This window comes from Sorex fumeus, unplaced genomic scaffold, assembly GCF_029834395.1.
Source record: "Sorex fumeus unplaced genomic scaffold, SorFum_2.1 ptg000129l, whole genome shotgun sequence".
In the NCBI taxonomy this organism is placed as follows: domain Eukaryota; kingdom Metazoa; phylum Chordata; class Mammalia; order Eulipotyphla; family Soricidae; genus Sorex; species Sorex fumeus.
In genome coordinates this window covers 8,181,480-8,195,410 of record NW_026606186.1, presented here as the reverse complement: position 1 = coordinate 8,195,410, position 13,931 = coordinate 8,181,480, and the positions used below count along the sequence as shown (strand labels likewise).

The following is a 13,931-nucleotide window of genomic DNA, read 5'->3' as shown; positions in this document are numbered from 1 at the left end:
ATTCTTCCCAACTTTGTCCATTAAGTATCTTACATTTTCTTCCATTCTTTTGTTTCTCTTTTATTTTTTGACTTCCTTTTCAATGATGGCCTGTATCTTGTCTTCCAGTTCAGTTAACTGTGAGATTTTTGTACTATAACTTGCTAGTGTGTTCTTTAGCTTTTTAAATTTAATTTGTGTGAAATATTTTATTCTCTGTAAGTTTTTCTTGGAGTTTGTTGAATTTCTCTATCTAGTGATTATTCAATTTCACTGGCAAGTTCTTGATGAAGTTCAATTGCCAATATGATGATTGTTGATTTTACATCTTCATCGACCAGGGTCAAACGTTTTGATGGGCTTGGGGACTTTTTTGTGCAAGAATTAAGAAAATTTAAAAAAAAAGAAATACCAAGAAAAATGGACTCAAAATAAAAAAGAATTAAGAAAATTTTATTCATTTATTTATTTTTATTGAGTCTCAAGAGATACAGTAACAAAGCTTTCATCTTTGAGTTTCAGTCATACAATGATCAAATACCCATCCCTCCACCAGTGCACATTTTCTACCACCAAGGTCCCTAGTATACTTCCCACCCCTTTTCCATCCCTCCTTCTGCCTCCATGGCAGACAATTCTCCCCTATACTCTCTCTCTACTTTTGGGAACTATGGTTTGCAATACAGCTAATGAGAGGTTCTCACGTTTGGTCCTTTATCTACTTTCAGCACACATCTCCCATCCTTAACAATTCCACCATCATTGTCTTAGTGATCCCTTCTCTAGTATAGCTGCTCTATTATAGGTTCTCTATTCTATTAGCTCGTGAGGCAGGCTTCCGACTATTTTTGTCCAGTTTTTTTGTTACTATCTTCAACTGCAGCTGAGTTCCTTGATTTTGCCATTGTTCTCAGAGTTTTATGGGCGTTAATGGTGGAGGTTTCACAAGGATGATGGTGAATCTATAAAGGTTTGGTTTTGGGGGATATATTGATTACTGACAGGGCCAATCCCTGGCCGAGGGGAGGATGCAGTGGCACAGAAAAGAAGGATGGGGTCAGCAGGATTGCAGACAAGTAACTGCCTGGGGTTTCAGGTCAGGGAGGGTCAGGTCTGGCTCTGAAGGAACCAACTTAAGTTCAGAAGACAGACTGATGTCAAGCACTAAGTTTCAGGGCAATAACCTAAGGTATTTTAAATGTGCAACATGACGAGTTTTGGATATACATTCATTCATCAGGCACTGGTTCAATCAAACTGGAGATAAGAGGCTCCAACTTGAAAATCACCTTATTCTTCTTTGAGATTCTGTTTAGCAACATCTTTCTACCTCACATTTGCCAGGCATTCACTCCTATTTTATTTCTATCAAACAGAGTAATTTTCCCTTGAATTTATATTAATGGAATGACAGTAGTACTTGCTATGAAATGCCTAAGTTTTCACTGGTGTGTTATTTTGAGATCCATCATATTGGGTCCATTCAGAGTTTGCTTTGCATTTTCTTGTTTCTGGTTTGGGTCCACAAAAATCAAATTGTGGCTGTATAAATCACAGTTTATAGGATCTTAGCTTTCTGTCTTATGGGTACACATTTAAGATGAAGGAGTTAGATCATATGGTACATATTTGATAAGAGTTCTAAATAACTTCCTTCATTTTTCATATTCATCATCTCATTCTCCATGCTTGAAAATATTGTAGTAGAATTTGAATGCCATCAGATAACTTTTGGAGCTCACTGGTATTGAAACCAACACTCTCATAGGTGTGATCAATATTTACAATGACCTAACTTTATAATTTTAACATTACAGTAAATTTTAGTGATCACTTGATCACTTGACATCCCGTTACTCATCGATTTGTTTGAGTGGGCTCCAGTAACATCTCCATTCATTCCTGTTGTGTGCTAGTGTAACCCAATGGCAACTGCTCATTCTAAGAAAACAAAGAACTTCAAACCGATTATTCAGGGTCTTGACGAAGAAATCTGACCATCTCTTAGGTGGGCAGCCACGCAATCTTTTGACACCCCGTGGAATCCAATCAGTAATGGCTCTAGTCCAGCGGTTGTCTCCAACTCTCATTACATGTCAAGCCCCTCTGATTTTTGATGCCTTGGCAAACGAGACAGCATCCCTGATTCTTGATTGTTGATGGAGGTTGGAATTCCAGATTCCTTCTCTCACTTGAGTGAAGTGTGATACTCCAAGCATAGCTCTTTTTTTTATCATTTTTTTTTATTAGTGAAACACCATGAAGTACATTTATAGACTTATAAATTTTTGTGCTTGGGTTTCAGTTATACAATAATCAAGTACCCATCCCTCCACCAGTGCCCATCCTCCCCCACCACGGGTCCTAGCATCCCTCCCACCCCCCCATTCCCCCCCCGTCCCACCCTGCCGCTGTGGCAGGGCATTCCCCCTTGTTCTCTCTCTCTTCTTTTGGGTACTGTGTTTTGCCAGAGAGGCATTGAGTGGCAATCATGTTTGGTCTATAGACTACTTTTAGCATGTCTCTCCCATCCTGGGAGGGTCTTCACAACACCCTTTATTTGGTGCTCTCTTCTCTATCTGAGCTTCCTTTTCACCTAGCACATGTGGCTGGCCTTCAAGTCATGGAGCAAAATTCCTGGTACTAATCTGAGCCATTCCTGGGTGTTAGTCTCCCGTTTTGTTGCTTTATGTTCCCCAGATGAATGCAATCTTTCTGTGTCTATCCCGCTCTTTCTGACTCATTTCGCTTAACATGATACTTTCCATGTAGTACCACTTGTATGTAAATTTCATAACTTCATCTTTTCTAACAGCTACATAGTACTCCATTGTGTAAATGTACCAAAGTTTTTTTAACCAGTCATCTGTTCTCGGGCACTCAGGTTTTTTCCAGATTCTGGCTATTGTAAAGACTGCTGCAATGAACAAACAATTGCAGATGTCACTTCGACTATACCTTTTTGCCTCTCTGGGATATATTCCCAGGAGTGCTATAGCTAGGTCAAATGGGAGATCAAATTCTAATTTTTTGAGAATCGTCCATACTGTTTTCCAAAAGGGTTGGACCAGCCTGCATTCCCACCAGCAGTGAAGGAGGGTCTCTTTCTCGCCACATCCGCGCCAGCACCTGTTGCTTTTGTTCTTGTGGATGTGGGCCAGTCTCTGTGGTGTGAAATGATATCTCATTGTTGTTTTGATCTGCATCTCTCTGAACAAGCATAGCTCTTTTGATTCCTCTTTGGGAGACCTGAATAGTGTTCTTATCCTGTTTTTGGAGAGCCCTCGTCTCTGAGGTGTATGTTAATGCAGGAAGAATAGTGGAATTGAAGAGATGTGCCCAGAGCCAGAGATTCTTCGTCCTCTTAGCTTTTTCTTTGACGTTCTTGAAGGCATTCCAAGCCACTATCTTCCTCCTGCACAACTCAGGTGCCAGGTCATTTGTCATGTTGACTTCTCAACCTAGGTACATATAAGTGTTGCATTCGGAGATGTTCATCCCGTTGAGAGCAAATGGAATGTCAGGAACGTGACCGTTTCTCATAAACATTATCTTCATGAGATTCAGCTGCAGTGTGACCTTTTCACACTCATGGTCGAAATAAGCCAGCGTTTGTGCCACTTGGCTTAATGTTTGGTGTTATTAGAATGATGTCATCAGTAAAGTGGAGGTGGTGTCATTGCCGACTGTCTATCTTCACTCCCATTTCTTCCCATTCCAGTTGTTGCATGACGTTCTCGAGGGTGACACTGAAGAGTTTCGGTGAAATGGTATCACCCTGCCGAACCCCTCTCTTGACATCGATGATCACTTCCTTGTAGAAAGGTGAGATCCTGGTGATGAATCTGTAAAACAGGTCATGGAGGATCCTGATGTATTGAATTTGAATGACCTGTTTGACTCGGGCTTCATTGACTGCTTCCATCTCAACAGACTCAAAGGCCTTCTTTAAATCAATGAATGTTAGACAGAGTGGCATCTTGAACTCCCAAGAAACCTCAATGAGCTTGGTTACCGTCTGGACATGGTCATCGTGCTGAATCCTTTTCGGAACCCGGCTTGCTTGTTTGGTTGTCCTTCATCTAGTGCTCTGCCAGTCCTATTGAGGATGACTTGAGTGAACAGCTTGTAGACAACCGAGAACAGGCAGATCGGGTGATAGTTACCAATGTCGTGGATATCTCCCAACTTGTACAGTAGTACAGTCCTGCTGGTTTCCCATTGGGACGAAATATTGCATTCAGACATGTAGCATGTGAAGAACTGAGCCAGTGTATTGATGAGTACTGACAGCAGGTTCTTCAGGTGTTTGTTTCTGACCTTGTCTGGGCTGGGTACTGTTTGCTTCTTTACTGACAAAATGGCAGGTTGGATTTTGGAAGGGAGAACGTTGGGAATGACATTTCCATCCTGCGGAATTTTGTATCTGAGCAGGTGGAGGTGGCTATCAAAAAGATCCGAGTAGAAGTCATGGATAATCTTCTCCATTGACCTACTGGAAGATGTGATAGATCCATCAAGACATTGGAGGGCTGTCCTCTTGGTCTTGTAGTTAGTGAAGGACTGGCAGGCGTTGAGAATGCTTTCCCCAGTTTCTGCCTCATCTGCCAGCACTGCTGCTCTTCTCTCTTTGAGGTCTTCCTTTATCTCTTCTTTGAACTGCTTTGCAAGCTTGGATGTTCGCTAGCGGTTTCCTGAGGTTTGTGCCAAGCCATGTTGGCGAATGAGCTCAAGAGTTTTCAAAGACAGGAGTCTTTTTTGTGGCTATCTCTCTCTCTTGGCATTTCTTGTACAATCAGGCAAAACTGTCAATTGAATATGATGTGGTCAATTTCATGTGGAACCGTCCACTGGGAGACTCCCAGGTCCAACGTTTAGATTCGGCCTTCTGGAACTGTGAGTTACCATGGATGGTCTTGGTCAACATGATGGACTCAGATGTCTCTCACCCTGTTCATTCCATTCTAGACCATGGGATATGGAGTTCTTCGGTTGATCTTCTCAGTCCTATCTTGGCACTAAAACCACCGACAAGAATCTTGTAGAAGGTGTGGTCTTCTTTATAGAACTTCTCCAGCTCCATGTAGAAATTGTAGTGATAGTTTTATAATTTTGCTGCCATTACTTAATAACTAATATACTGAACACCTATATATCTACACCAAACATCTTTTCCAATCTTTTGCCTATTTAAAATTCTTCTTTATTTTAAAGGTAAAGGTAAAGGCCCTCCCGTTGATCGTCGATTTGCTCGAGCGGGCCCAGTAACGTCAAGCACATCCTAGGGTGCTCAGGGCTTGCTCATAGCTCTGAGCTCAGGGTTCACTCCTGGCAATCCCAAAGCACAGTAAGCGTCCACCCTCTGTAATATATTTCTTGCCCCTCTTAGATTATTTAAAACAATATTTTTATTGTGAGTTCTTGAAAAATTTTTGTACATTTTTTAAAGGTGGGAGTTCAGTAATTTTATTAAATCACAATACACTGTAGAGTTCTATATATATATTTTGGATACAAGACCTTGATTTCATATATTGCTTAGAAGCGTCCTCTCCCCTATTTTGATTTTTTTAATTTTTCAACAATATTACTCAGAATGATGTAATGATGATTCTATCAACCCAAATTTCAAAGCTTTCTTTGATAAATCTTGATTTATTCATTTCTATAAGAAAATAAATTCCATTTAAAAGAAATGGAATGTATTTTCTTACTTTAGAAGTAATGAAAAATGATTTAGGCCCATGATTTACAAGCTGCCCATAATAGAATTCCTGACACACAACTTACAATAAATTTTTAGAAATCTGTGCTTGTCATGAATTAAAGAATTCTATGCCACGTGCCTTCTAGTAATTTTTTTTAAAACATTTTATTAGTGAAACACCATGAGGTACAGTTGTACACTTACAAATATTTGTGCTTGAGTTTCAATTATACAAAAATCGAGTACCCATCCCTCCACCAGTGCCCATTTTCCACCACCACGGATCCCAGTATCCCTACCATCTCCCATCCCCCCATCCCACCCTTCCTCTGTGGCAGGGCATTCCCTTTTGTTCTCTCTCTCCTTTTGGGTGCTGTGATTTGCAAAAGAGGCAATGAGTGGCAATCATATTTGGTCTATAGTCTACTTTCAGCATGCATCTCCCATCATGGGAGGATCCTCTCAACACCTTTATTTGGTGCTTCCTTCTCTATCTGAGTTGCCTTTTCCCTAGCATGTGCGGCTGGCCTCCAAGCCATGGAGTGAACCTCCTGGTACTTATATAGGCTATTCTTGGGTGTTAGCCTCCTATTTTGTTACTTTATGTTCCCCAGATGAATGCAATCTTTCTATGTCTGTCCCTCTCTTTCTGACTCATTTTGCTTCGCATGATACTTTTCGTGTACAACCAGTTGTATGTAAATTTCATTACTTCATCTTTTCTAACAGCTACATAGTAGTCCATTGTGTAGATGTACCAAAGTTACTTTAACCAGTCATCTTTTCTTGGGCACTCAGGTTTTTTCCAGATTCTAGCTATTATAAACAGTGCTGTAATGAACAAACAAGTGCAGATGTCAATTAGACTATACATTTTTGCCTCTTTGGGATATATTCCCAGGAGTGGTATTGCTGGGTCAAATGGGAACTCAATTTATAATTTTTGGAGAATCATCCATACTGTTTTCCAAAGGGGCGGAACCAGTCGGCAATCCCACCAGCAGTGAAAGAGGGTCCCTTTCTCACCACATCTGCGCCAACACCAGTTGCTTTTGTTCTTTTGGATGTGGGCCAGTCTCTGTGGTGTGAGATGATATCTCATTGTTGTTTTGATCTGCATCTCCCTGATGACTAATGATGTAGAGCATTTTCTCATGTGTCTTTTAACCATTCGGATTTCTTCTTTGAGAAAGTTTCTATTCATTTCATTGCCCCATTTTTTTGATGGGGTTGGATGTTTTCTTCTTGTGGAGTTCAACCAGTACTTTGTATATCCTTGATATCAACCCCTTGTCGGATGTGTATTGGGAGAATATACTTTCCCATTCTGTAGACTGTCTCTGTAGTTTGGTCACTGTTTCTTTGGAGGTGCAGAAGTGTCTTAGTTTAAGATAGTTCCATTTGTCTGTCTCTGTTTTCACTTGCTTGGCCAGTGGCGTGACATCTTTGAAGATATTATTACCTTCAAATTCATGGAGGGTTTTGCCAACTTTGTCTTCAATGTACCTTATAGATTCCAGTGGAGGTCTCTAATCCATTTTGATCTTAGTTTTGTACATGGTGTTAGGCAGAGATCTGAGCCCAGTTTTTTGCATGTAGCTGTCCAGTTTTGCCAGCACAATTTGTTAAAGAGGCTTTCCTTGCTCCACTTCACATTTCTTGATCCCTTGTCAAAGATTAGATGATCATATGTTTGGGGGAGATGTCTGTATATTCAACTCTGTTCCATTGTTCTGCAGTTTTGCCTTTGTTCCAGTACCATGCTTTTTAATTATTACTGCTTTGTAGTAGAGTTTGAAGTTAGGGAAGTCGATTCCTCCCATTTTCTTTTTCCCAAGAATGCTTTGGGAAGTATTGCCATTTTGACAATGTTAATTCTCCTGATCCATGAGCAGGGGATATCTTTCCTTTTTCTCGTGTTCTCTTTGGGACTCCAATAACTCTTATGTTACTCCTCTTGGCTTCATAACGATCTTCTCTTGCCATCTGTTCCGAATTGTGAGTCTCTTTTCCATTTTCTGCTCTTTTCTGTAGCTTCTCTGGACTTCATCTTCGAGCTCACCAATTCTGTCCTCAGCAGCTATTACTCTGCTGCTGAAGCCTTCCACTGAGTTTTTCAATTTGTCTACCAAGTTTTTCAGGTCTGAGATTTCTGTTTCTAATTTTGTTTGCATTTTCCTAATTTCTACCTTCAAACCCTCTTGTCTTTTATTGGCATTGCTTTGCATTGTTTCTTTTAGCTCCCTAAGTGTCCTCAGTAGCTCCCTTCTAAATTTCTTGTCAGAGAGGTTGTCTAGCACTTCATTACTGTTGGTGTATTCTGGGCTATATTCTTCAATAAGTAAGTTTGGTGGGCTTCTGCGTTTCTTTATCATTGTGATGTGTGGTTTAGACCTTCACATTCACTGTTACTATTCTGCTTGAGATGCAGAATGAATTGAGATGGGCTTAATAAATTATTGGCTAATGTGTTTCTGATGGTTAAGCAAACCTAGTGAAAGTTCCATCTAAGAGGGTATCTCATGGTTTCTATGATATATGTAGGGAGAGAATAACTCGTGGCTGCATTAAGGGCTGAGGCACTGGGAAAAGGCCCTGCTGCCAGGCGGGTACATGGATGAATGAGGAGAGGGTACCCGGAACGGTTCAGCTTTGCTTTTGTGTGGTGTGCCTCAATTCCCGTTCCCCGTAGACCAACGGTGAAAACCAGTCGTTCTCAGGGGATCTAGTTATATGCACAGCCCTGAGAAGGAGCCCTGCCACCGGGTGGGTACCTGGATGAATGAGCAGAGTGTGCCCAGAACGGTTCAGCTTTGCTTTCCCGCAGTGTGCCTCAATTCCTGTCCCCTGCAGACCAAAGGTGAAAACCAGCCATTCTCAGGGCATCTACTTAGATGCACAGCCCCAGGAAGGGGTCCTGCCGCTGGGTGGGTACATGAATGAATCTGCATTTCTTTTTTTGAGGAAACTTCTGTTCATTTCTTCTCCCCATTTTTTGATCGGGTTGGAGGATTTTTTCTTGTACAATTCTGCTAGTGTCTTGTATGTCCTGGATATTAATCCCTTATCAGATAGGTATTGGGTAAATATTCTTTCCCATTCTGTGGGCTCTTTCTGTATTTTGGTCACTTTTTACTTTGAAGTGCAGAAGCCTCTTAGTTTGATTTAGTCCCATTTGTTTATGCTTGCTTTCACTTGCATAGTCAGTGCTGTTTTATTCTTAAAGATAATTTTATCTTCAATGTCGTGGAAAGTTCTGCCTACATTTTCCTAAATGTGCCTTATGGATTCATGTCTGATATTGAGATCTTTAATCCACTTTGATCTGACTTTTGTGTCTGGCATTAGACAGAGCTCAGAGTTCATTTTTTTTGCAGGTAGCTGTCCAGTTTTTTCAGCACTACTTGTTAAATAGGCTTTCCTTGTTCCACTTCACATTTCTTGCTCCTTTGTCAAAGATTAAGTGGTCATATATTTGGGGGTATGTGACAGAATATTCAACTCTGTTCCATTGGTCTGCAGGTCTGTTTCTAGCCCAATACCATGCTGTTTTAATTACTACTGTTTTGTAGTATAGTTTGAAGTTGGGGAAGGTGATGCCACCTATCTTCTTTTTCCCAAGGATTGCTTTAGCTATTCTTGGGGGTTTATTGTTCCATATAAAATTCAGGAGTTTTTTGTCTATTTCTTTGAAAAATGTCATAGGTATCCTGATAGGGACCACATTAAATTTGTATAGTGCTTTGGGCAGTATTGCCATTTTGATAATGCTAATCCTCCCCTATCCATGAGCAGGGGATGTGTCTCCATTTCCTAGTGTCCTCTTTTATTTTTTGAAGTAGTGTTTTGTAATTTTCCTTGTATAGGTCCTTCACCTCTTTGGTTAAGCTGATTTCGAGGTACTTGATTTTCTGAGGTTCTATTGTGAATGGGATTTTTAGAAAATGTTTCTTTCTTCTCTTTTATTATTTGTATATAAGAAAGCCGTGGACTTTTGGGTGTTGATTTTGTAGGCTGTCACTGTACTAAACCGACTTATTGTTTCTAGGAGCTTTACTGTAGAGTCTTTAGGGTTTTCTAAGTATAGTATCATATCATCTGCAAATAGTGATAGCTTGACCTTTCCTTTGCTATCTGTATGCCCTTGATCCCTTTCACTTGCCTAACTGCAATGACCAGGTCTTCCAGTACTATATTGAATAGGAGTGGTGAAAGTGGGCAACCTTTTCTTGTGCCCGATCTTAGAGGGAAGGGGTTTAGTTTTTCCCCACTGAGAATGATATTTGCCACGGGCTTGTGGTAGATGGCTTAGACTATATTGAGGATGCCCATTTTGCTGAGAGTTTTAATCATAAACCAGTGCTGGATCTTGTCAAATGTTTTCTCTGCATCTGTTGATATGATCATATTGTTTTTATTATTTCTTTTATTGATATAATGAATTATGTTGATTGATTTGAGAATGTTAAACCATCCTTGCATACCCAGGATGAATCCTATTTGGTCATGGTGTATGATGTTTTTGATGAGTTGTTGGATTGTATTTGCTAGTATTTTGTTGAGGATCCTTGTGTCTGTGTTCATCAGGGATATAGGTCTGTTATTCTCTTTCTTTGTGGTATCTCTGTCTGCTTTTGGTATCAGGGTGATATTTGATTCATAGAAACTGTTTGGAAGTATTTCTGATACTTCAACTTCCTTGAAAAACTTAAAGAGGATTGGGAGTAAGTCCTCTTTAAAGATTTAGAAGAATTCACTAGTGAATCCATCTGGGCTAGGACTTCTGTGCTTGGGAAGAATTTTTACTACCATTTCAATTTCCTTTATGGTGATGGGTCTGTTCAGTTATTCCAGGTCTTCTTGGTTCAGTCTTCGGAGGCTATATGAATCTAGGAATTTATCCATTTCCTCGAGGTTCTCTTGTTTCTTGGCATAAAGCTTCTCAAAATATTCTCTGAGGATCCTTTGAATTTCTGTAGTTTCTGTTGTAATGTGCCCCTTTTCATTTCTGATTCGGTTTATTAGGGTTTTCTTTCTCCATTTTTTTTTGTGAGTCTTGCTAGAGGTTTATCGATCTTGTTTATTTTCTCAAAGAACCAGCTCTTGCTTTCATTGATCTCTCAGATTGTTTTTTGGATTTCCATCTTGTTTATTTCTGCTCTGAGTTTTATTATTTCCTTACTCCTGACCGGGTTGGGCTCCTTTTGTTGGTCCTTCTGCATAGCTTGCCTCTCTCTCTCTCTCTCTCTCTCTCTCTCTCTCCCCCTCTCTCTCATTCTCTCCCACCCTCTCTTTGGTTTTGGCACGCCGAGCTACTGTAAGGACTTACTCATGACTCTGTGCTTTGTGATAATTCCAGGTAGTGCTTGGGATATTGTAGTCTGGCTGGGAAGAAAACCAAGGTCAATGCATGCAAAGCAAGCCCCCACTCACTGTAACATGGTTTGTTTGTCACTGGATGATGAGAAACACTTTTAAAATCTCATGGTTTTGTGATTGTTGTGTTCTTTGTAGCTCTTTTAGTTATATAGGTGTTGTTAAAATGTCATAAATATGTAATTTTTTAATGATCTGTTTTCATTCTAGACTATATTGTATCTATATTAGTTACTAGTGCATATAGTGTCATTACACAGTTTTGTCCCTTACATGTCCCTCAAAAATTTGTCTTTATTTATTCTTGCATGTAAGTTACTTTCTGAACAGCTCACAGTGGCATTGCTAACTCAGACTATAGTCTAATTTATCACTCGCACTTGTGCCAACTTGCATACTTTAGAGTGATGGATTTGGAGAGGGTATCCCTGTTAATGTTTAATAGTGATGCAGGAAGAGAGAGAACTTTTGTCTAAATGACTTAGAATGAAAACAAAACCCGGAAATTATTAGAAAGGAGAGAAAAACAATCAAGTGAATAAATGGAAACATTTGGTCACCATGACAATGGGACTCATTTTCTATCTATGTATACATGATATAAAGACCGTAATTTATAACTTTACATGGTTATGCATGAATATGCTCACATATGTGTCTACATTTTATTTTTTTACATTTTATATTTTACATGTCACATAGGTCTACTGTAAAATACAAAAGTTCCATTATTTATGTAATTTACATATATATGTAGGTATTTCATAATGACCTTTCAGAAGCTATGGATTATTTTAATTCCTTCCTAATTCACTTTTAGACTGTTGTGTCAGAGCATAAAGAAAGTGCATAAACCTAAAAAGCATTTCATGTTCAATATTTAGACAGGTAATGCATGCATTAAATAGCCACCTGATCGAGACAGAAAACATTTCTCACACCTTATCAGAATTAATTTTGAAGAAGTAACTGAACTATTATAGACAGAAAGTTTTCAAAATTGTGTCCTGAAGTTTATTTAATAAAAAATTTAAATCATTAAAAACTTTACAATTATTGTAGTGGATATCTCCAGTTCTGGGGGCGTGGGGAATCCCAGTTATTCTTGGGTGGTGATGAACTGAAAAAAAAAGTCATCTGATGGCAAGATAGATATTCTGAGGAAGGGCATGAATCCATACTTAAGAGGAAATGAAAAGTAAACATTAAAAGCTTATAACGGTAATGTGAGAATAAAATAAAATTGAAAACATGATTTATGTAAGCCTTTCTTCTTCTAACATTCTCTTTCCTGGTCAGTCTGGTTAATAAAACCTGTTTTATGTCAGCAGAGTGGGATATGGGAATACCAAGCTCTCTGAGATGTATGTGTGTAAACAGATTTAACCGAGTTCTCAGAACATCAATTATTGTACAATAGTTTCCTTTTATATATGTATATATATATGAGATAACATATATATTTGTTATCTCATTCGGACTAAGTTGTTTGACTTAAGAACATCATCTTATTAACAAACAATTTTAGTGCTTGTTTTATATCTCTGTTTCTCAGGCTGTAGATGAAAGGGTTCATCATGGGGGTGATTATCATATACATCACAGAAGCAGCTATTTCTTTACCGCTGGACATGGACGGTGAGGAGAATAAGTACACTTCTGCAATGGTACCATAGAATAAAGCTACTACTAGGAGATGGGAACCACAGGTAGAAAGGACTTTGAAGAATTTCTTAGCAGAAGGATTTTTTAGGACAGTGGCCCATATGCAGATATACGATACCATGATAAAAGTGAATGGGATACCTACAATCATTCCTCCCTCAATGAGTAAGATTATGTTATTGAGTGAAGTGTCTGAGCAGCTTAGCTCCAGCAACGCAGTTTGTTCACAGAAGAAATGGGGGATGGTAATATCATCACAGAAGGACACTTGGGTTGTGAGCAGGGTATGCATCAGTGCGTGTGAAAAACTGAAGATCCAGGACCAAGCTACTAATGAGATACATCGTTCTTGCCTCATGATCATGGTGTAGTGGAGTGGCTGACAGATGGCTACATACCTGTCATAGGCCATCACTGCAAGAAGGAAATTGTCAGTACAAGCAAAAAATATTAAAAAGTATACCTGAGAAATGCATCCTGAATAGGGGATGGACTTGTGATTACTCTGCATGTCCACCAACATTTTGGGAACCGTAACAGATGATAAAAACACGTCATTGAAGGCCAAGATACTGAGGAAGAAGTACATGGGTGTGTGGAGACGAGAGTCTATCCTGATGAGTAGGATGATGAGCAGGTTCCCCAATACGGTGGTTAGGTAGATCACCAGGAAGAGTGTCAAGAACCAGCCCTGTTCTTCTGGTGGTACAGGGAGACCCTGGAGGAGGAATTCAGAAACTCTGGTCTCATTCTGTCTCTTCATGATGCTCCTCTTTCTTATGGGAGTCAAAAAAAAAAAAGAAACGTTCAGAACCTGAATAGGCATATTATAGTAACTTTTTTTTACATGAAAGTGTTGTTATTTTTAAAGTAGAGTTTGTTCACAACTCACATGTATGTATGCATGAATCACCATGTACCATTCGGGTTCTAATAGTACATCACATCTTCGCAATTTATAAGATATTTTCTTAATCTGGAAAAATACTTTGAACAACAGCTTGACTCATGCACTGTACAAAGATCTACACAAAGTGCTATATGCAAGAATAAACAAGCAATGCAAGTCTCAGTGTTGAAGGAGTGTAGAAAATCATAACATGTACGTGTGCAAAGTTGCATTGATGCTACAGATAACAATGAAAGGAATGACAACTTGTATCTAACCGGAAATTGTCTCTTAATTACAATACACTGGCTCTCC

At 39.3% G+C, this 13,931-nt stretch overlaps 1 protein-coding gene across 1 annotated transcript in view; it reads right to left on the bottom strand.

The window, feature by feature from the left end:
* LOC130045740 (olfactory receptor 1J4-like) overlaps positions 1-13,490 on the bottom strand; it is a 49,594-nt gene extending 36,104 nt beyond the window's left edge. Inside the window, exon 1 of the mRNA XM_056138576.1 lies at positions 12,994-13,490. Coding sequence (XP_055994551.1) covers positions 12,994-13,490 — 497 coding nt within the window. The remainder of the gene's footprint in view (positions 1-12,993) is intronic.
* Between the last annotated feature and the right edge of the window lie 441 nt (positions 13,491-13,931).